The following is a 21,197-nucleotide window of genomic DNA, read 5'->3' as shown; positions in this document are numbered from 1 at the left end:
ACCAGGCATCTGTCTCAGTGAGGCCCTTTTTTGTAGCATGTCTACATCGTTGAGAGTTTCGATTATGGCTCCTAGTTTGCAGTCATCTGCGAACTTTGTTAGCCAAACACCTTGTGTGTTGGCCTGTACTTCAGAGAAGTGGATCCCAAACAGGAGAGGACCCAGGACTTAACCCTGTGGTACTCCACTTGTCACTGGTCTGTCTGAAGTTGGATAAATCGGATGTAGACATAATTCTTTAAAAAGTCTGAAAGGTTTAAGGCTTCCAGCTTGATTTGGTGAATATTTTATTCCGTGGTTTTTAGATACTGAGCAAAGTGTAGTTGGCAGTGATGTGTGTGTTTGTGTTAGTTCTAGACCTTGATTTTGGTTTACAGTTGTCTTGCTGGCAAGTACCATTTTAGAAGGCTACTAATTGTGGAGCATTTTTCAAACGTGCAGGAAATCGGCTACTAGACAAGTATATAGGGTGTTGAGGGGCCCTAACCATCTTAGTTTATTTACAGCTATTGGGAGGTATGTTATATTGGGAAGATTACTTTCAAATTTAACAATACTGCAGTGGTGGTGCTGTGGTAGCGTTGTCGCCTCACAGTAAGACATTGTCCTGTTCGATTCTCAGCTAGAGCGTCTTCTGTGTGGAGACATGCATGAATGGGCGTACCTTCTTTGAAGGTTGTGCGTCAGGGCCAGCAACTCTGCATGTAAAAATCTACTGCCAATCATTAGCGGACCGGAGTTCCGCTGTGGCGACCCCTAACCGGGAAAAGCCGAAAGACACAACAACTTTCAAATATAACAATATTATTGTAGCTTTGTTCTATTTGGCTAGTTAGTGACTGAAGACTGATTAGATGATTCACAAAAAGGCCTTGGCAAAAGGAAGATGTATGCATTGGGTATGTGGGCATGTTCAAATAAGTAGGGTTTGGCTTTGCAGAGAAGTCGTAGTTTTGATTTTTGTACTACATAATTGATGTGGGCACATTTTAGATTTCTGGTTGATAATAAGATCAAGTAGTTTAATATGAGATAGTACATTACTGGCTTTTTGTTTAGTGAAGTAATGTTGAGGTTCTTTTGGCTGACAGAAGCTGAAATGGGTGCAGAAGTAAGTAGTTCAGTTTTCTTGGCTTTTAGTAATATTTGGGATTGTGATAGCCAGTATTCCATGGTAGTAAAGGATCATTTTTATTCTGTAATAGTTTGTAGTCAGAGGTATACAATAGAACATGTCCATGCATAATTGTTTGCATATGGACTACAGTATCATGTTTAGTGGCTATAAGAATTTGATTTTTTGAGTATGTTGGGAAAGATAGGGCCTAGTATAGATCCTCGCAACACTACAACGGTGATGGCTTGATAGAAGTAACACCCATTTTGTGATTTTTGATTGAGGTAGTTGTTGAACCCATTTATTACTTTATCATTTAAGCTGAGGTTGTAGGGTCTGTATAGGAGTAATTGATATGATACAGTATTGCACGCTTTCAACAATTCCAAGAATAATGATGCTATAATTTGCCCCTGGTTTTATTTTTACTGAATTTAGCAATGATTGCAAGGCTAGTTCTGTACTGTGACTGTGCTGAAACCCTTACAGAGTTGGGGAGAGAGAATTCTTACTTAGAAGCAGAGTAAGACATTTTTTATGGATACATGTTTCTAATATTTTTGAAAGGGAATAAAATGTCTATAGGTATAGAGTTTGAGAGCTCAAGGAGTGAGCCTCGCTTTTAAATTGGAATAAGATTCCAGACTGTAGACATTAATTAGAATGGGAATGGGGTGTAATGTGGAATTAGCAGGAATTTGTAGGTACTTGGGTAGTAGATTGTCTGGTGCTAATACTGTAGTTTTTAGCTTTGTAGTAGTTTTTGATAGTACTGGGTGGTACTTGTTTGAGCATGAAGATGTTAGAATCACCATGGGCTTGTTTTAGTAGGTGGTGGTGGTTTTGTGAGACAGGTGACTGTAGCTATGAAATGAGAATTTCATTTGTAAGCTATACTGTACTTTGTGTCTAAAGAACTAGACTGGGTTATTTTTGTGTGGTCTGAGAAAATGTATTGATGGAGGACTTTTTGTGAGTCAGTTTTATGTTAGTATAGTAGTGCTTTTTTTTTGTTTGTTTTTTTGTTAGTCTACCAATGTTTAGTGTTTTAGCTTGGACCTTATCTGTCTAATTGTTTAACTTGATGATAGTGTTTTCTAGTTGTCATTTCTTCCAACTAGGCCTTATCTCTTGATTGCATGAGTTGGTAGTTTTGTCATTGAGACATGGGATCAGTCTAGCTTTGACTTTTTTTAAGTAAATATTGTGGTGGTACAGTGTTCAGTATGTCTAGAAAAGTTTTGTTTAAAGAATGCAATTGCTTCGCCTAGAGGTAGGTAATTGAAGGATTCCCAGTTATGGCATCAGACTAGCGATCTGAATGTATCTGTTAAATTCCATTAATTTAAGGATAGTACTGTAATGAGTTTTCTTATGCATTTTTATCCCATGTACCATGGATTGAGTGGCCACTTAACAATTATGACATTATTCCAATATTTGTGATTTTTTCTGGTGCTGGTTGTTAAGATCCAGTCTACTAGTCTGCTTTCATCACCAAGCGACTTGTCAGAGTTGGTACAGCAATAAGCTGAGACCGATGAAATAAGTTAAGAGCATGGTGTTTTGACCGTACTTGTTTATTAATATTGGGACACTCAATGTTTAGGTCTTCTGTTTTATATTTCTTCTAGTGCACTAAAGTAGTCTGCAGGGATAGGCTACAATATTAATAATAATGACAGACATTTTGGCTTTCAGATTTCGTAATTTTCAGAAATGCATACTAATGAAAAACCTGTTCTATCCAGTTTCCAAGTTTGTAACAGCAGTACTGAAAAGATTGATTTTGGGTGATATATAGATTGTGATGCTATAGAGTGTTTAATGTGTACTTAGCTGAAGAGATGTTAAAAGGATATCTGCTTTGGGAAAGTCTGGAATTAAGGCATGTTCTGTAAGTTCTGTTTTATCTGAGTATACGATTGCCACGCCTCCACTTGTCTTGGTGGTAGTCTGAATTGTGTCAGTTATCGTTATCTGATAATCCAGTCCACAATTTGGTGGTCTTACTGCATGTACAGTGTTTTGTCCGTGGGTCCATGTTGTTTCATCAATATTCTGAAGCCTTGAACTACATATGATTAGGACCATATGATCAAAGTTATGAAATATTGAAAGCAACAATAATAACCAAAACTATATTTCTGCAGGGGGCAAGCCCCCTGCTCCATCATGTGTGCTCTCCACACACCCTGCTAATTATTTTTACCAACTCCAAGATCAGTGTACAGTGGGGAAAGTGCAAATTCCCTGATCCCCACTCTGCTGCAATCTCAGCAGAAACAGTTTGATGTTCTGTAACTTTGATCATATGATCTCAACCATATGTGGTTCGATGTTTCGGAACATCAGCTAAACATGTATCAGTCTGCGTGCATATCTCTCTAGATTCCTCCTACCTATTAAGATTAACTTAGGCAACAAAAAGTAAATAGATTAATGGGTATACTCCTTGAATTTCTGTTATCCATACACTATCCTCATAGACATTCTGTCATGCTTACTATTGAAAGTTCCTCTATTGTTTGAGGATACAATTCACTTGCTCTTGATGCAAAGGCAACTGGTCTTTTATTTTGTAAGATTGCAACTTCTCTGCCATTCTGACTGGCATCTGCTTGCAAAATGACTGGCTTATTCATGTTATAGTAGTGAAAGGGTGTGGCGTCTGTATGTAGATTTTTCAGCATCTTAAAACTTTGAATAACATCACAGCTCCTGTCTCAGGCTACATTTTGTTCAATAGCTTTTGTAGAGGTGTGATTTTGTTTTGGACATGTTGGGTACAAACCTCTATTATGCCTACTTTATTCTGTTCACAGCATTCACAAAATAGCTCACATTTTTTCTGGATCAGATTTTAGACCATAATGGCCCATATGTTTCAGACATGTAACTGATTTTGCAGCTTGTAGTTATGTTGTCTTAATCTGTTCAGCTATATCAGTCTGTTGTCATGCCCATCCGCAGCTAGATCTTCGGTTATTAAACAAAACAAAAAAAAAGGCAGTCTCCTCACTATAATTACATAAATGGTTTATTAGCAGATGTAAACATTTTCAAACATACTATTCTTCAGACAAAAGTCAACGACTGAATCCTGTGTGCACAACTGACGGTCTCTGCTTTTTCTGTACACTGACTCAAGTATTAAAAATAAATGAACTAGATTTGATTGAGATCATCTTGAAGTAAACATCCGCTGATGCTTATCTACTAGATTGATTAATTTATTTATTTTTTTTAATGTTCTCATTTGACTTTCTTGTTAGTGTTTTCCCCATCATTTTCCTTTACATAGTTGAGCTACTGGGCTGGGGTTACCCAGACAACCCTTGTAAAATGTCACATCAGACTTGTCTTCAGTCTCCTTTTTCAGCTAGTTGCCTGATTTTAACTCTGTTCTGTTATAGGTGAAAGGGAGAAGCTTGCTGCATTAACAACATGTACAGGGAGTACAGGTGCATTGCCTACAGCAGTGAGCCTAGCAAAACCTACTATGTAGCAATGAGCTGCTGACCAGGGGATTAGTATGTATGGTCGCACATGTGGCCTCTCTGAACTGCTGAGGATTCAGGGGAGCTTGCCTCATACTTTGAAAAATAGTTTTTGATTTTCAACATTTTTTTTAGCAAAAGTGACTTTCAGTATTTTTTGATGGTACTGGTTTCAGATAAATTTACTTAAATGAAGTGCATGAATCCATCCAAGCAGCTGCTGAAAATGAAATCTGGGAAACGGCAACTAATTCAGTTAATTTGATTTTTAGAGGGAGAGAGTGGTCATTTCTACAGAACTGCACACCAGGTGGTATTGCAGAATGACAACTGAAGACTGATGAATGTGTTCTGTCTGCTGAGTCAGAGTCTTGTGGCTGACACGCACAAGGATACGATAAACACAGTTCTTACTAGCTTGGCTCCTAGTGGCCAAGCAAGGACAACATAACATCTGTAAATTCAGATATCTGTTGCAATTGTTTATGTGCTGTATTTAAAAGGTGAAAATAATTTTCTCTGTTAGCCATTTTGTGATCCACTGTGTTAAAGAACTGAAGTTGTAGTAAAGAAGACCACATACCAGAGATGAGTTGGATGACTGACTTGTCATTGGCTTTAATTGTAAAACTGGTGTTGATGTTTACTGTAAAATTCATTCTTTGTATTTTTTTCAGGCTTTAGGCAAGGTTATCCATATCCACATGCTCATACGTTGTACATTTTGAACCCCCTTGAAACTTGTGCAAGATTTGAACCATACCAGCTTCAAGCCAAGATGATCATGTTCGCCTTTGGGAATCTGCTTGCCAGGGCCAGGCTTCTGTATGGGGTAAGTGTTGTTATATACTGTGTAATATTTTAAATTACTGAAAATAAGGAAGTGTGTTGGAACAGTGTATTAGAATCTCACTCCATTTGTTCTATATCTGATCCTAGAATGAATATGATAAACTCATTTAACCCTAGGCAAATAGGTCACTGAGCTTTGTGTTGCAGGGATGTACAGCTCACTTCACATTCATGTTAAATCCACTTCAAGCAAACAAGGGATCTGTGGCATAAGTGTGTTTTTCAGGATGGTTAATAGCACATTCATTGTGGATGTATACGTTCATAAATATATAACTAGCCATGTGGACTTGAGGACTATTGAGACTGAAGCCAGCATATGCACAGTATGCTGTAAAAAGTATGGCTAGCCTCCATGACGTCTTTAATCAGACTGAAAAAGTGTATCAAATGACAGGCTGATTCCCATAGCTAGGTCACTGGCACTAAAAGTTATATATTCAACATAATATATCCCCTGTTTTTGTCAACTACAGAATATATACAAGTAATTTCTGTGAAGTAATTTTGTATCACTTCACACAAGTTACATTAAACTGTTTCACAAATTGATTCAAGGAAGAGTGGATATGTCTACCTCTTCCAAAAGACCTTCACTAGCAGAGTTTCCTAGTGTTCAGTCCTCAGGCCACTCCTCTTTGACTTTACTTTGCTTTGGTCGAAGCTAATGTTAAGGGTTTGCAGCTGACTGAGTTTGTAGAGGAGTGCAAACTTGATGCCATCATAAATTCCCCAGAGGACACTAGGATACTACAAGAGGTCCTGTCCCGAATAGTTGTCAAAAACCATGGACTGAAACTTAATGCCAAAAAATGTATAATGGTATTCTTCAGCAAGCATGACTCCCCTTGTAACTATCACACAGTCAGTACCCCTCTTAAAATTGGGTCTATACTTAACAGTCTGTCAAATTATGTCAACAATGAACTGCTCCTTGACAACCATATATTCACTATTGTAAGGAGGCTCTTTTTCATCGGACAGCTTGTATCTAAAGGTGTGGTGCCCAGATCCAAAGACATAATTGTTCCACTGTACTCATTAAGCCGATCATTAAGCATAATTCGCCTTTCATTATGTACTTGACCAAATACTTGTCACAACTTGAATGAGTATAATGCTTTTTCACTAAAAAAAAAAAAAAAAAAAAAAATCAAGGACCTAATCAAAAAAACTATGCAGACCATCTCAAAACCTTGTCTCTCTTCCTTGTATTATACAGGTTATTGAGACTGACATCTGTGTTGTTCACAAAGCCTGAACAGACCCTTTTTTTGTCAAATGTATTACACATTCACAAATCCTAAATGTCATAAACACTCGATCAAGGGACCTAAATCTTTATTTGCAAAGTTAACAAAGTGCTTAAGGAATAGGTATGTATTACAGAGAATATCACTTCTATGGAACCGTCTTCTGCCCCACATAAAGCAGAATACTTCCCTTGCTGTAGTCAGATGTAGTTTGGACGAATGGATGGGTAACTGTCAATTCCTTTGCAGTTTAACATCATTGGCCCTCATGGATAGGAGAAACATGTAATAACCCCGATATGTACTTGTTCAGCCCAACATTTAGGTCTTCATATTGCAGAATGTAAAGGCTAATAGTTACCATGGGAATGCAAAGCTAGGCTTCTTAAGATTCTCACAGATCATTGCCTAGTTAGTACTTGTGAACCCCATCTCCAGACCAAGCATGTCTTGGGTTCTACTTAATCAAACAAGAAAGATCTTTACACACAGAAACATTTTTTGTAAATGTGGCCTCTGTCTTCTGCACCATGATCAACCCATGAACTACCCACATATCCGTCCCACTCTCCAGAATAGCCCATTTTCTCTCAACACATAGAACATCCCAGTAATATCCCCCTCTGCTGAACAGTTACCCCAGAGGCACAAACTGAAAAGTCCCTCTCCGTAGTTCCTGGCCCACACAGCTCCCACAGTCTTTACATTCAGTGTGGTGGCACAAGCTGGGACAGCTGTGAGTCGTCCCCTTCTTCAACCCTTTTGCACTCGTGTTGCACAAATGTCTTCACACACACCCCCCCTCCACACCACCACCGCCATTCATGCAGAACATTGAAGTCTCATTAGGATAACTTAAACTATATAGTCCATCTCCAAGTATGTAGTGACAGGAACTATAACCATAAGAGTCGAAGAAACACATATGTCACGGTTGTTCCATTAAACACGTGAAACCTTGCCATGTGTTTTAAGTTATACTGTTGCAGTTGCTTTGTATACACCATTAGTTTGTTGTTTATACCATTTAATTACTTTGGCCTTGTTCACATTTGACTGTTCTTTGGTTTGGTTCGTATCTGTGTGTAGGTTTTATTAAAGCTTGTTTTTCTGGTCCTGTAGGCCAGAGTTAGGGCTGAAAGGGATTCTCAAGTACTTTTCCTAGTAACTGGTTAAATGCTTCACAGTCTTTGTGAATGCTTTACAGTACAATTTTGATGTCAGTGGAATAGTAAAAAGCTATTTTCTTTGTACTTTGAGCACAGTGGTATGTTGAGCATGGTAATGTTTGGTGTTAAACATAACTAGTGTGTGCAATAGCATGAAGTGAGTGGGTATGTCACAATGTTAAATGTATCCAGTGTGTGCGATAGCATGGAGTGAGTTGTTTGTCATTGGATGCTTAATCTGTATGTTCAGGATTCCATTTGCCTGTTACCCTGGAACATCTGTTTGTTCAGTATACTGTTTTTTTTTTTTAAACATGGAAAAATAGTCATAGCTACTTTGTTTAATTAGGAGTATTTTTGTGCTACTGATCTATAAATCCATTTTCTGTTAAACTTGCTGTTATTTTAATATTTCCATTCGGATTCCTTGTATTCAAGTTACAAGTTAAATCTGTCTTGCTGTCTGCATTTATTCTGTTCAACAGCCTTATATTTTAAGATTATTGAATTTTGCTCCATGCTACCAGAATAAGGATCTTGTTTGTTTTTAAAATGACAGTTAATTTAATAAAATTGTTTTATGTTCTTTATCATGATGCAAATGTTGGATAGTACACGCCTTTCATACATTGCTCTGTGTTAAAAAGTTTTTGAAAAAATGTTTACCTTGCTTTACATTTCATTGTGATGGTATTTATTTGTATTTTATATTTATTTGTTGGGGTGGTGCAGTGATCTTTCTGGACCATTTACTAGCACAGCCTGCACAGCTCAAGTGAGCATATTGCAATGTAACAGAGAGAGAGTTATTTTCACTTCACTGTAACACAAAGATATCCATTTGTACAGACTTAAAGATTTATGCAGATCTTACACTTGAGAAACTGAAAGATAAATTGCAAGCAAGATGGACTTGAGCATGTAATGCATATGTTGTCACTTTGGATTCTGTATGAGTTTGTTGTTTCAAACAAGCCAATAGGAAAGCAGGGAAAGGAGAAAAAGAGAAGAGGAGGGTAAAGCAGATTAAGGCAAGTACTGATTTTATATGAATAAGTAGATGTGAAGACGTGAGATTTAAGTGATGTGATGGGACTGGTGGGCCTAGCATGTGATGTGATGGGACTAGTGACCTGGCTTGTGAAGATTTTGTAAGCAGGCGTTTCCTAAGTTCAGTTTTAAATTATGTGTACTAGGGGAGTTTCCTTGGCTAGCGTTATGCTGATACAAAAAAATAAATTAATAAAAGATTTTTGATTGCAAAAATACTATACTTAGGTTGTGCAAGTTTGTTTAGATATCAGAAATGTTTTACTAGAACTTTTTACTTTTTTATTGCATACATCCCAGCTGGAAGGTTAGTCCACTTGTATAAATAAAAGGTATCCTTCGGTCAGTTGGTTAATTTAATAGAGCGCACAGTCCCTGAAATCTTTGCAGAATGTTTTTAGCAGATTCAGGTTCCCAGATATTTTGTCAACTTTAAACCCTGTAAGCCAAATGAAATCGACTTCTTCTAGCTGTTTCACTCTACACTAAGTATACTATGCACATAGTATCTCTGACGGTTCCTGCTGCAAAAGTTAGGACAGCCTTGCATCCAGTGGAACTTCTACAGCTGAATTTTATTGCAGTTGCATAAGCAGTTAAAACTTGTTGTACTGAGCATGTAGTATCCCTGACAATTCCTGCTGCAAAATTGTAGACAGTCTCATTATCAAGGGAACTTCTACAACTGGATTTTACTCCAGTTGCAAAAGCACAAAAGGAGAAATACCTTCAGTTAAAACCTATATAAGGCAGTTCACAAGAATCAAATTTAAATGCTGAAATATCTTGTTTTCCTTCACTACTGCATCAGTGTGTTCTGTACCGTAGTGTTGAATCTGCAATAAGGACACTCCTACCCACAGGTCTTATACTGCTTATGGTGAAACTAAATTAACACTCCAGTATATTTTACTCTGGCAGTGTAAATTTTCCTTGGGGAAAAAATAAAGCTTATAACAAAATTAAATACTGTGACTTAAAGTTCATTGTCTTTATATCCATAAACATTCTGCCTTATTGTTTTTGGTGGAAAACCATCTATAGGGGGAGTAACTACATTCCAAGGAAATACCAGATTGGTTGAGCCCACTCTGATCCCCTACCCTACCCCCAGTTCCCACCCTAACAGTTTAAGCTAATCTCCACCCACCATATTACCACCAATCATGAAATAGTTTGCAATCCATACTTTTGCCCCTCCTTTGCACACCCACTAGCCACTACCTACCTTTTTTCTTTCTTTCAGCTGGATTCCTTCTATATTGTAATTCTACAACCCCACCACCAAACCCACAACCAGTCAAACCCTATCCAGCCTTCTAACAGTATCCAGTTTACATTTTCACTAACTGAACAGTCAAATAATAACTGGCATGCTATTCAAAGTAGTACAATTCACTTCCCTCTTCTTTCTTGCACACACAGCCAACTGTCATACACCTGTCAACACCAGTGTTATGCCCTGTGCGCAGTCCATTGTACTCCATGGCAATTAGTTCCTTAGTTCATTCAGTCTAACCCACAACCTTTACACCCTATCTCACATCCATCTTTTCAAGCAGACATAAATACAATTAAGTAATCCAACCCACAAATTAGTCACAAAGAACACATTTAAAACCAAGTGGCATTGTATATTCCAATTACCCGCACCTAGTCTGTAACTGTTCTGCAACATTCACCCCATCCTAGGTCCAACCACAACAGCCTCTCCCATAATGGCCCACACAACCATTAGTAATTGAACACCTCAATTCTACAACTCGGGTAAAACAAGTCTAAAATTTATGAGCATTAACCTTAGAAGCATGTGTAATAAAATAACTGAACTGCATGCTTTCAGATGTCATTAGAACCCTGACATCTCTGGTATCACAAAAACATGGCTAAAACATGAAGTCAGACACTGAAATCCTCCCCCCAGGATATAATATCCTTCAAACAGACCTTATATCCAAAAACGCAGGTGGGGTAACTATTATATACCCAAAACACCTGAACATATCCCTTTATCAGAAAAAACATCCGGCATTCAATAATGCATAGATTCTTATTGCCTTAAGCTAAACTCTTAAGACCATATGTATCATAGCCTTATACATTCTCCCTGACAGTAACTTTAGCATAGTAGAGGGCATACTATCCTGGGCATCTACCAGTGTACCTCCAGAAACCATCATCCTTGGGGACCTTAGCATAGACTTGGTCCAAATTGTATACGATATTCCCACTACCAGTATTAACCTGTATGGTTTCTCTTGATGCATCAGTACACCAACAATATGTAGTAAGCCCTTCTGTAAGGTCTCTACACCAGACTGGATTCTCTCAACTTAACCCAGTAATGTCTATAACTATAGCACACTATCTGACAACTTAAGTGACCACCTGCCCAGTTTTTCAAACAGGCTTGTATGCAGTCCGGTAAAATGTCATACATACTAGAATTTGTGTAACCTATCCAGTTATAATGTAGACCGTTTCATCTCCACTCTTAAGTAATACAATTGGAGTAAATTAAAAATTCTTCCTTTAGAAAAAGCCACCCTCAAACTTTAAAGCCTTTGCCAACATACTGAATGAGCATGCTCCTATTAGGAGTGCAAGAGTTGAATTTAATCCTGCAACATGACTTTCTAAAAACAGTAGGCAGCTAAGGGTGCTTGGGGACAAGACCTGGAAAGTATGGCACACCAGCAAATCCCAGGAAAACATCTGCACTATTTTTATTTTTTATTTATTTAACATTTGTTGACCGGGAATGTCACTACAAACAAGAAATAAAATCAAACACGGAATAAGGCTTGACAAAAATCTCCACTGCTTTAATTTACAGCAGGCACACCAAAATAATCCTAAAAAGTTCTGGTCATCTGTCAGAGATCTACTAAATCCAGGCCAAAGTCAACAACTTACTCCCTTCCCAAAAGGCAGTACATTAAAAGTTGCTAATAACTTCAACAAAAACTTCCTTCTAGCTGTAGCCTCTCTTATCAAAGACAATGTAACAAACAAAACCCCGCATAGAGGCTTACTTCTCACTTAAACCTGTCCCTACCTCTGCCATAAGAAAATATCTCCTAAAATTTAAAACTGCAAGCTCTGCTGCAGGCAGCCTTCCTCCTGAGTTCCTAAACATTGCAACTGAAGCTTTCATATCCAATATCTATGCTAATAAACAGATGCATTGTAGAATCTCATGTCTTAGCCATTTGGAAGAAGGCATCTTTTTTGGTAAAGGAAGACCCTCTGATGATTAGACCAACTTCAGACAATTGCCATCCCATCACCATCATCCAAAATATTAGAAAAATGTATCTATTCCAAATTACTTAAATAGCTCATCATAAACAGTCTTCTGTCCCCCATACAACATGTTTTCTGTCCCAACCATAGTACTGCTACTGTCCTACTTCACTTTGCTGATACCACTAATAAAAATAGAAATGCCTGAAACCAAATACCTTCCTTAGTCCTAAACCTGCCCCAAGCATTCAACACTGTCTCTTACCATAAACTATTACTAAAACTCTCCACTTTAGGTCTCTCCCCCTCCTATCTCTCCTGGTTTAATAGCTACCTAACCCATAGATTCCAAGCAGTCAAACGGCAGCAAGAATACTCACCATTTCTACCCATTACTGTAGGAATGCCACAAGGTTCCATACATGGACCCCCTCTAGTTTAACATATGATCTACACACTGCTTTCAAGTGTGCCACTCTTGTACAATGTGCAGATGATTCCACACTCATCTGCACAGCCTCTAACTGTTTTTTTTTTTTTAATTCAAGAAATTAGTCAAGAATCCTAAGTCCATAGAATCCTGGCTAGACAACTCTCAACTCCTACTTAACTCCCAAAAAACAAAATTACTATATCTGATGTCAGTCTTCTTTCGTTCTTGACGAATGGGACTCTGTTCCACTCCTCGGAACTGGCTTGGCCGTTATACAGTTCACACCAGCCAAAAACACTTGAGCTAAGACTCTACCCACAATGCCCCTCTCTCCATTGCCCCAGATCTCATTTGCTTGTCTATTAGCAAGACACATCAGCCACTGCTCTCAGCCAAATCTTTTAAAATTCTTTCTATCAAGATATATTTTCTCCTTATATGTTTTATAATTTTGCCTAATGTGTGTCTGAATACTCTACCCTTATCCATTATTATTAACCCTCTCTGCCTTTCTTACCTCTAGGTGCATTTCTCTATACCATTGTTGGTACCGCCTTTCCTTTTCTGTTTACCATTTTAGTTTTCTTATCTACCATAGTTAATAGATTTTTTTCCATCTATCCTTATTGTGTGTGTGTGTGTGCATTGTTAGATCTTGTTTCTCATCAATGCAAGTGGCAGAAAAACAAAAAGGCATTTCTGGGTTCAAACAGTGCCAAGACTTTGGAAGAAAGCTTTCCTGTGTATGTCTAGGAGCTTCTCTCCTAGCTTGTGACATCTGCCAGGCCTTTAGTAATCGGGCCTTGGTTGAGCGTTGAAATAAGCTCATTTTAAAGGGTTTACTAAAGACCTTTTTCATCAAAGCCTTGTCCAAGTCTGACACTTCTAAATCTGACTCTTCCAAAAAGAAGACCCACTTGGTGCCCGTCTCCCCCACGGTACCAGTGGCCCCAAAACATAAGACTCCGGTTCCGACTACCTTCTCAGAACCCAAAGTTAAAGTACCAAAACTGCAAGTTCAAGATTCCTGGGCACTGATTGCTACTATAACAGTGCCTTTGGCACCAGCACCGGTGTGTTTGGTTTCCGGTTCAGTGCTGACCTCTGCTATGGTGCTTCAGCAGGCTTTACCCACCCCCTCGGTGCCGATACCAGAACAGGTTGATGTTAAGTTGTCTATCTCGCCTTCATTCTTCCTGGTTGGGTTCGGAGCCGTACCTCGGCTCCAACTCGGCCATCTTCAAAAGCTCGAGAGCTGCATACTGGCTCAAGACCACCCCATATCTCATGATGCCTGGTGCTAGATGCCCATATCTCGTTTGCCGCTATATATATATATATATATATATATATATATATATATACTTGTAGTATCTATAATTCTTTATTAACCTTCCCCTATCCCTTCAGAAAACTCGTTTTAGTTGGAGAGTTTTCCCCTCCCCCTTCACTTTCTTAGGTAGCCGTTTAAATTAGAGGCTAACCTTTTTCACTTTATCCTAAAAAAAAAAATCTTTTAGCTCTTACTTAGTTTTGTTTAGCTTGTGTGTGTGTGTGTGTGTGTGTGTGTGTGTGTGTGTGTGTATATATATGTGTATATATATATATATATATATATATATATATATATATATATATATATATACACACACACACAATATTGTCAGTTTTCTTGGCTGTGTTTTGGGTGTCTTAACTGTGTGTGTGTGGTAGTAGTTGCATCCTAATTTCTTTAGTGTGTTGTCCTAATTCCTTTTCAGGGATGTCCAAGGATACCAAGGTGTCCGGATTCAAGAAGTATGACTCATGCTGTCAGAAGATGTCTCTGACAGATGGTCACACTTCGTGTCTATTGTTTCGGCACCGTGCACCTGCAGGACTCTTGTTCGGTTTGCCATGCCTTCAGCCCAAGAGTCCTGCAGGAGCGTAAAAATAAGTTAATCTTACGTGGATTACGTAAACAGGATTCACCGGCTAAGACTCAACCCGTGAAGGCCTCTAAGCCACCAAAATCTTCGTCTCCCAGTTCGGAGCCGTCGATGGGTGAACCGATTTACCTGTCTCCCAGTCGGTTCCGACTCTCCCCTTTGGAGCCAACGGGGAGTCGAAAGAGATCTAGGTCTCCCTCCCTCGAGTTGATGCACTCTGCTCCGAGGTCTCCTCTGCTCCAGTCTGAGCACAGTCATCGGTCCCACTCTTCTCGGTCCTCAAGACTATCCGATCATGACGTGGAGAGAGTGGTCAGTAGGCTGTTAAAATCACAGGCCCTAGCAAAAATGTTGTCCAGCCCCCCCCTCATCAGGTGTCTGCTCCGTCCATATCTGCAGTTATTCCTCCTCCAACTCCTTCCTTGAGTTCGGAGCCGGAGTTCGTTGGGGTTCGGGTCGTGGAACCGTTGGCACCAATACCTTCTGCTTCGGTTACGTCGTCTGCTCCAATCACTTCTTTGGTATCGTCCTTAGAAGGGTCTGGGCGCCGAGACTCCCTCGTCGGCTCCGAGGGGGCGGGTGGCATCGGACTCTTGTCTGACCCCGTTCTCCCTCTCGGAGCTTCGGTGCAGGTGAGCTCTGCTCCTACATCGGCTTCGGAGCCGTCCCCCTCGGTACAGAGAGGGATTCCGGTCTCTTCCGAACAGGAGCCTTCTCGGCATCCAAGCAGGGACGCCTTCAAGGTCACGAGGAGTGTGCTGGCCCCTGAGTCAGACCCATGATCATCCCAACTGGCTCCTCCCACTATGGTGCCTGCGTCTGCCTCTGTCACTCCTCCAGACCCCAAGCATGGGGAACCAACGCTCCAGGGCACCCCCTTGGGTGTATCTTCCTCTTCCGAGGCCTCCCCTGATCATTCAGAGGAGCCACCTCGTAAGAGGAAATGCAAGAGGGAGCATGTTGACTCCCCTGAGTCTGTCACATCAGATACTGACTTGGAGGATTCGGAAGGGTCTCAGAGATCCCCCTCTGAAGATGTCTCCTTCTCAGACATCCTTGAGATGCTTAGGCAGAGGGGGAACTGGACTACCCTAAGCCCCTCCGAGGATGATTCTGTATTCCTGGATGCGTTTGGATCCCGACCTTCCACCTCCTGAGCGTCTCCGCCTTTCAGCCCACTGATGTCCGTGGTGGCTTGGAAGGCGTGGTCTGCTCCAGACACAGTGGAACCCACCCCTAGAAGACCCGCTAAATTCATAACGGCACCACAGGATAAACAGTTTTTGACCAAAGGTGTCCCTGCTGATGCCATGCTGGTAGCTGCGGCCACAAAGGAGGAGCTGGCTGAAACTTCTTCATCTGTCCATTCCCCTAACAAGGAGTCCAGGACGATGGACAGATATGGGAAGCGGATGTTCTCTTCAGCGACCTTTTCTATGCGGTCTCTGAATTATTTGTGCCACTTTACCCGCCTTCAAAGGGATCTCCTTAAAGAGCTGCGAGAGACCCTTCAAGATCCATCAGCTGAGGGGGCCCAGGCTAAGGCATCCTCCCAGCTGGCGACTCTTAATTCAGTGGTGAACTCCTCTGAGGCTCATTTCTTATGCAGCCGATGGTGCGAGTAGAGCCGCAGGCACAGGTGTTGCTGTAAAGAGACACGCTTGGATGCTGCTATGTAACTTTGCAGAACCTTTCAGAGCGTCTTTCACCAACACCCCCTTTGATGGTTCCTCTCTTTTTGGATCACAGGTGAAGGACACCCTTACCAGGTGTGAACAGGAAGGCAAGACTCTCTCTGCCGTGGGAGTCCATTTTTCCAATCCTTCCAGATCATATCCCAAGGGTCAGAAGAGTGGAAAGATGTGGTTCCAGAAATCTCAGGGAACCTTGCCTGACACACGTGGTGAGTTCCCATCCAGGGGCAGAGGAGGGAACAATAATAGATGCCGCCCTTGTGGCAGAGCGGGTCTGCAGAACCAGGGCAGCAGAGAATCCTTCTCGGAGAAGCCCTCCCACCATCCCTGAAGGGTTGCCCGACTGCCCACCTCCGGAGGCAGTCGGGGGAAGATTATCGCTGTACCCAAGAGCCTGGCAAGACATAACAGAAGACAAATGGGTACAGTCTGTTATATCTGAAGGCTACAGAATACCCTTTGTTCGCACTCCCGTAGTGTCAAACAAGTCCCTTCCAGATGTTCCACCCAATCTAAGGGATCAAGTAGTACAAGAAATTTCAGAACTGCTAAGAAAAAGGGCCATCCAGCAAGTCCCAGCAGACCAGCAAGGATCTGGAATTTACTCAAGGTTCTTTTTGGTACCAAAAAAGAGAGGGACTGGGAGACCCATTCTGGATCTCAGCAGACTGAACAGGTCTGTACAAAGAACGAAGTTTTGGATGGTCACGCTACAGTCCATTTTGCCCTTTCTGGGTCAGGACAATTGGATGTGCTCTATAGATCTTCAGGATGCGTACTACAATGTCAAAATGGACAGACGCTTCAGAAGATTCCTTCGCTTCCAGCTGGGAGCCAGCCGTTACCAGTTCAGAGCTCTGCCCTTTGGTCTCACCATAGCCCCCAGGCTGTTCACCAAATGTATGGCAGTAGTTACCGCTCACCTGAGACGGCAAGGATTCCAGGTATTTCCATATCTAGATGACTGGCTCCTTACTGCTACCACCAGGCATCACCTCCTGCGAGCCAGAGACTACACTATCGAGACTTGCTCCAGACTAGGTATCTCAATAAATTTCAAAAAGTTTGCATTGTCGCCCTGTCAGTCTATCACCTTTATAGGCACAAATTTAAATACAAAAGACATGTCAGTGAGCCTTCCACCAGACAGGGTATTAGTGATTCATCAACATGTACAGGTCTTATTAACATGCAAGAGAATTCAAGCCAGGTTCGTCTTCCAAACTCTAGGTCTCATGGAAGCAGCTATCCTACTTGTTCCTCTAGCTCTTTTTCACATGAGGATCCTCCAGTGGCTGCTTTTCACCCAATGGTCCTTCCAGCAGCTTCCCATGTCTCACATGATCATGATCAAAGAAGCATGCAAAAAGCACCTTGCATGGTGGATGGTCTCCACATCAGTACCCCTAGGCAGACCATTTGTACCCCCCCCCAGTTGCTACGGTTACCACAGACACTTCCCTGATTGGGTGGGGGGGGCATTATCAGGACAGGACAGTCCAAGACACCTGGCAACCTCACGAGTGCCACCTACATATAAACGTCTTGGAGATGAGGGCTGTGCTTTTAGCATTGCAAGCTCTTCAGGACTGTCTTCCTACTGGGACCATTGCAATTCAAACTGACTATGTCAGTAGTGTGGTACATCAACAAGCAGGGCAGCACTCAGACTCTGGCAGTGGGCGATCTCTTCCCAGCAGTTTCTGATCGCAATGCACATCCCTGGGAAGTCCAACGTCATAGTAGACGGGCTGAGCAGAGCAATTCTCATGCCTCACGAGTGGTCTCTGAATCAAGTAGTTGCGGACCAAATATTCCGCAAATGGGGCCAGCCTTGCTGCGACCTTTTTGCCACCCCCTTCAACAGCAAGTGCAACAAATTCTTCTCTCTCCTTCCACTTCCCAGACATTCCCCCAGAGACGCTCCAGTCCACGATTGGCCTCAGGGACTTCTTTATGCATTCCCTCCGTTTCCCCTTATTCCAAAACTAATACAGAAAGCTACCGTTTTGGGCTGCAAAATGATCCTCATTGCTCCTTACTGGCCTCGACAAATATGGTTCCCGTTCCTGCATAATCATCTTCTCGAGCAGCCTTGGACTCTGGACCCAGTTTCAGACCTTCTGAGCCATCAATCGGGCGGGCTGCACCAATCCCTGCAATCTCTCCAGCTCACTGCTTGGTTGCTCCACTTTCAACCTTAGCCAGGCTTCCAGATATCTCCCTGTCTGTGCGGGAAATTATTTTATCATCGCACAAGTCTACCACTAGAAAAACTTACGCTAGTAAGTTGAAACGTTTTTCTTCCTGGGCAGAGAGAAGAGTATAGACCCCTTTTCAGCCCCTATATACCACATTTTGGATTTTCTTGTGGAACTCTTTCATTCTGGGTCCGCTTCCGCTACAATTAGAGTTCAGTTAGCTGCAATTTCAAATTTTCACATTGGCCTGTCGGGAAATAATATCATGTCGCATAAGCTATGTAGAGCCTTTCTCAAAGGAACCACTCTGCTCAGGCCTCCAGTGAGAGATCCCATCTAAATTTGATTTTAGCTTCTCTAATATTGCCCCCCTTCGAACCTGCAGCTTCTTGTTCCCTGAAGTTTTTATCATGGAAAACTCTCTTTCTGGTAGCTATTACTTCAGCCTGAAGAGTTTCGGAACTGCAGGCTCTTTGTACCCATCCTCTATACCTAGTGTTCCACATTGATAGGGTTGCTCTCAGGACTAATCCTTCCTTCCTTCCTTCCTAAGGTCCCTTCAGAAAATAATTTGAATCAGTCCATAGACTTTCCTGTGTTTTTTCCCCAACCACTCCAACAGGGAGGAATATAAGTTGCATCAGTTAGATGTTCACAGAGGCTGGCGTAATGGTTAAGGTGCTTACCTTAGAAACACAAGGTGCAGGGTTTGATTCTGACATGGGGTAATTGGCTAGGCTTAAAATGACCCATAAGGGCAGTTAGCCTAGTACTAATCTATGAAGCTATGAACAGGCAACTACGTTTCTATTTACATAGAACTAAGGATTTCTGGAAATCGGACCAACTTTTCCTTTCTTATGCTGAGGGTAAACAAGGTCTTCCAGTCTCAAAAGTAACCTTGTCCAGGCGGTTGACTTCTATCATCACATTTATCTATCAGCTGAGGAATAAACAATTACCTGTTAAACCAAAAGGTCACTCCACCAGGGCTTTAGCAACTTTGGTGGCTTTCAGGCTAGGTTGTCCATGGAATCTATTTGTGCTGCAGCTACGTGGGCCAACCCACATAATTTCATTTCGCATTATAAGTTGGATGTGGTTTCCAGAAACGGAGCAGATTTTGGTTCCACTGTTCTGAAGAGTTTGTTCCGATGAGCCACCCAGGATTTTAGGTGCTAGGGACGCTGTCCCAACCAGCAAGAATGAAGGCGAGATAGACAACTTAACCTAAAGAAGTTATGTACCTACCATAACGTTCCATGTTAGTTGCCTTCTTCTTGCCTTCTTTCTTGCGTCCCACCCTCCATCCCCCTATCTTTGTAGACCAAGAAGAGTTACTTATGTTTTTTTTTTTTCCACTGGCTGAGTCTTCTCTGGCTATTCCTTTCTGTCTAGTAGCCTCTCTGGAGGATTTATATATTCCAGGATAGGATCCTTTCCTTATTATGTCTGCAGTTACTTACCAAACGAGGTCTGGGTATCTAGTGCCAGGCATCATGGGATATGGGGTGGCCTTGAGCAAGTATGCAGCTCTCGAACTTTTGGAGATGGCAGAGTCGGAGCCGAGGATCGGCTCCGAACCCAACCAGCAAGAAAGAAGGCGAGAAGAAGACAACTAACATGGAACGTTATGGTAGGTACATAATTTCTTTTTCCCAGGACAAGGTATTCACCTTCCATAGACCCCTTTGTGGGCCAGTTTCCCAGTCCCTTCCTGGAATGACCAGAGTCCCCTTAAGGTTTTTCAGTTCGATCCTCCAGAAGTCTCTCAGAGGTAGACGTTGTGAGATTGACAACCAGAGGTATCCCTGCCCATTCTCAAGCCTCTCTCCCTCCTGGACTTGGGGTATCTATTCCAAGGACTCCTACACTGTCTCCTCCTCTGACTTCCACCAGAGCTTTTGGAGCCTAGCACTTTGATCCCCCTGGTGCCAGCTGCCTCATTGCTGAATGTGGCTTTGACTTCTTCAGTTCCCTCCTCTGAACCGATAGATTCTCAGGGCCGAGACTCGGCTGCTGGCTCCAAGGCTCTTGCATTGGCTCTTGTTTTTTATGTGGAGCCGACCTTGGCTTTTGGGACTTTGTCATTTGCGGGTCCTTCCTCGGCTCCCGCCTCTGAGGGTGGAATCTGAGTGGGGTGTGACCTCTGTTCCAAGGTGGTCTCTCTCAGTTCCGGGCTCCCACTCCTCTTCGAGGGCATTGTCTTCCAGGATATGGAGAGAGAGCTTTAGATTCTGCAGGCTCTCAGCTGGTTCTTCCTGCACTGAAGTTTCATATTACCATATCTTCTGGCCCAGAGCCGACACCAATCCCCATGACAGGACAGCAAGCACCGAAGCTTTGTTACCCCTGCACAGGGCCCCTCTTCTTAGGAGTCTTCCTCAGCGATCGCCACTGAGGACCCCCCCCTGTAAGAAGACATGCAAGAGGAAGCATCTAGATTCCCCAGAAGAATCTTTCACCAAGGACATGTATTTCGATGATAGGGAAGATGTTCTACGTGTTTCACTGTTGGTTATTACGTTTGGGTAATCCTGCTAGCAGGTTGCCCTCAGCCGGCCTGAATTCCAAAGTCTTGGGTCCTGCGTTGGCTGCTGTCGCCCCTTCCCTGACGTCAGGTCGTCAGGGGTATAAAAGAAGCAACCAATGCCATTTTCTGTAGTCTTTCTTGCCGCGCGGTGCCCGAAGCAGAAGCAGTTTGCAAGTGCCGGTTGGCCGACTCCTGAGATTTTCGTGTTCGAGTTTCAGATC

The 21,197-nt window shown here is 42.0% G+C and overlaps 1 protein-coding gene across 1 annotated transcript in view; it reads left to right on the top strand.

The window, feature by feature from the left end:
* The window catches only part of MRPL37 (mitochondrial ribosomal protein L37), a 294,091-nt gene that overhangs the window by 141,994 nt on the left and 130,900 nt on the right, over positions 1–21,197 (top strand). The window contains 1 exon segment of the mRNA XM_044085487.1: positions 5,295–5,449. Within this exon segment, the coding sequence (XP_043941422.1) occupies positions 5,295–5,449 (155 nt within the window).

The sequence above is a fragment of the Protopterus annectens genome, chromosome 10.part0 (assembly GCF_019279795.1).
Source record: "Protopterus annectens isolate FY-2018-M chromosome 10.part0, PAN1.0, whole genome shotgun sequence".
Lineage (NCBI taxonomy): Eukaryota > Metazoa > Chordata > Ceratodontiformes > Protopteridae > Protopterus > Protopterus annectens.
The sequence above is the reverse complement of the archived record's forward strand: the minus strand, read 5'-3'. Positions and strand labels throughout refer to the sequence as shown.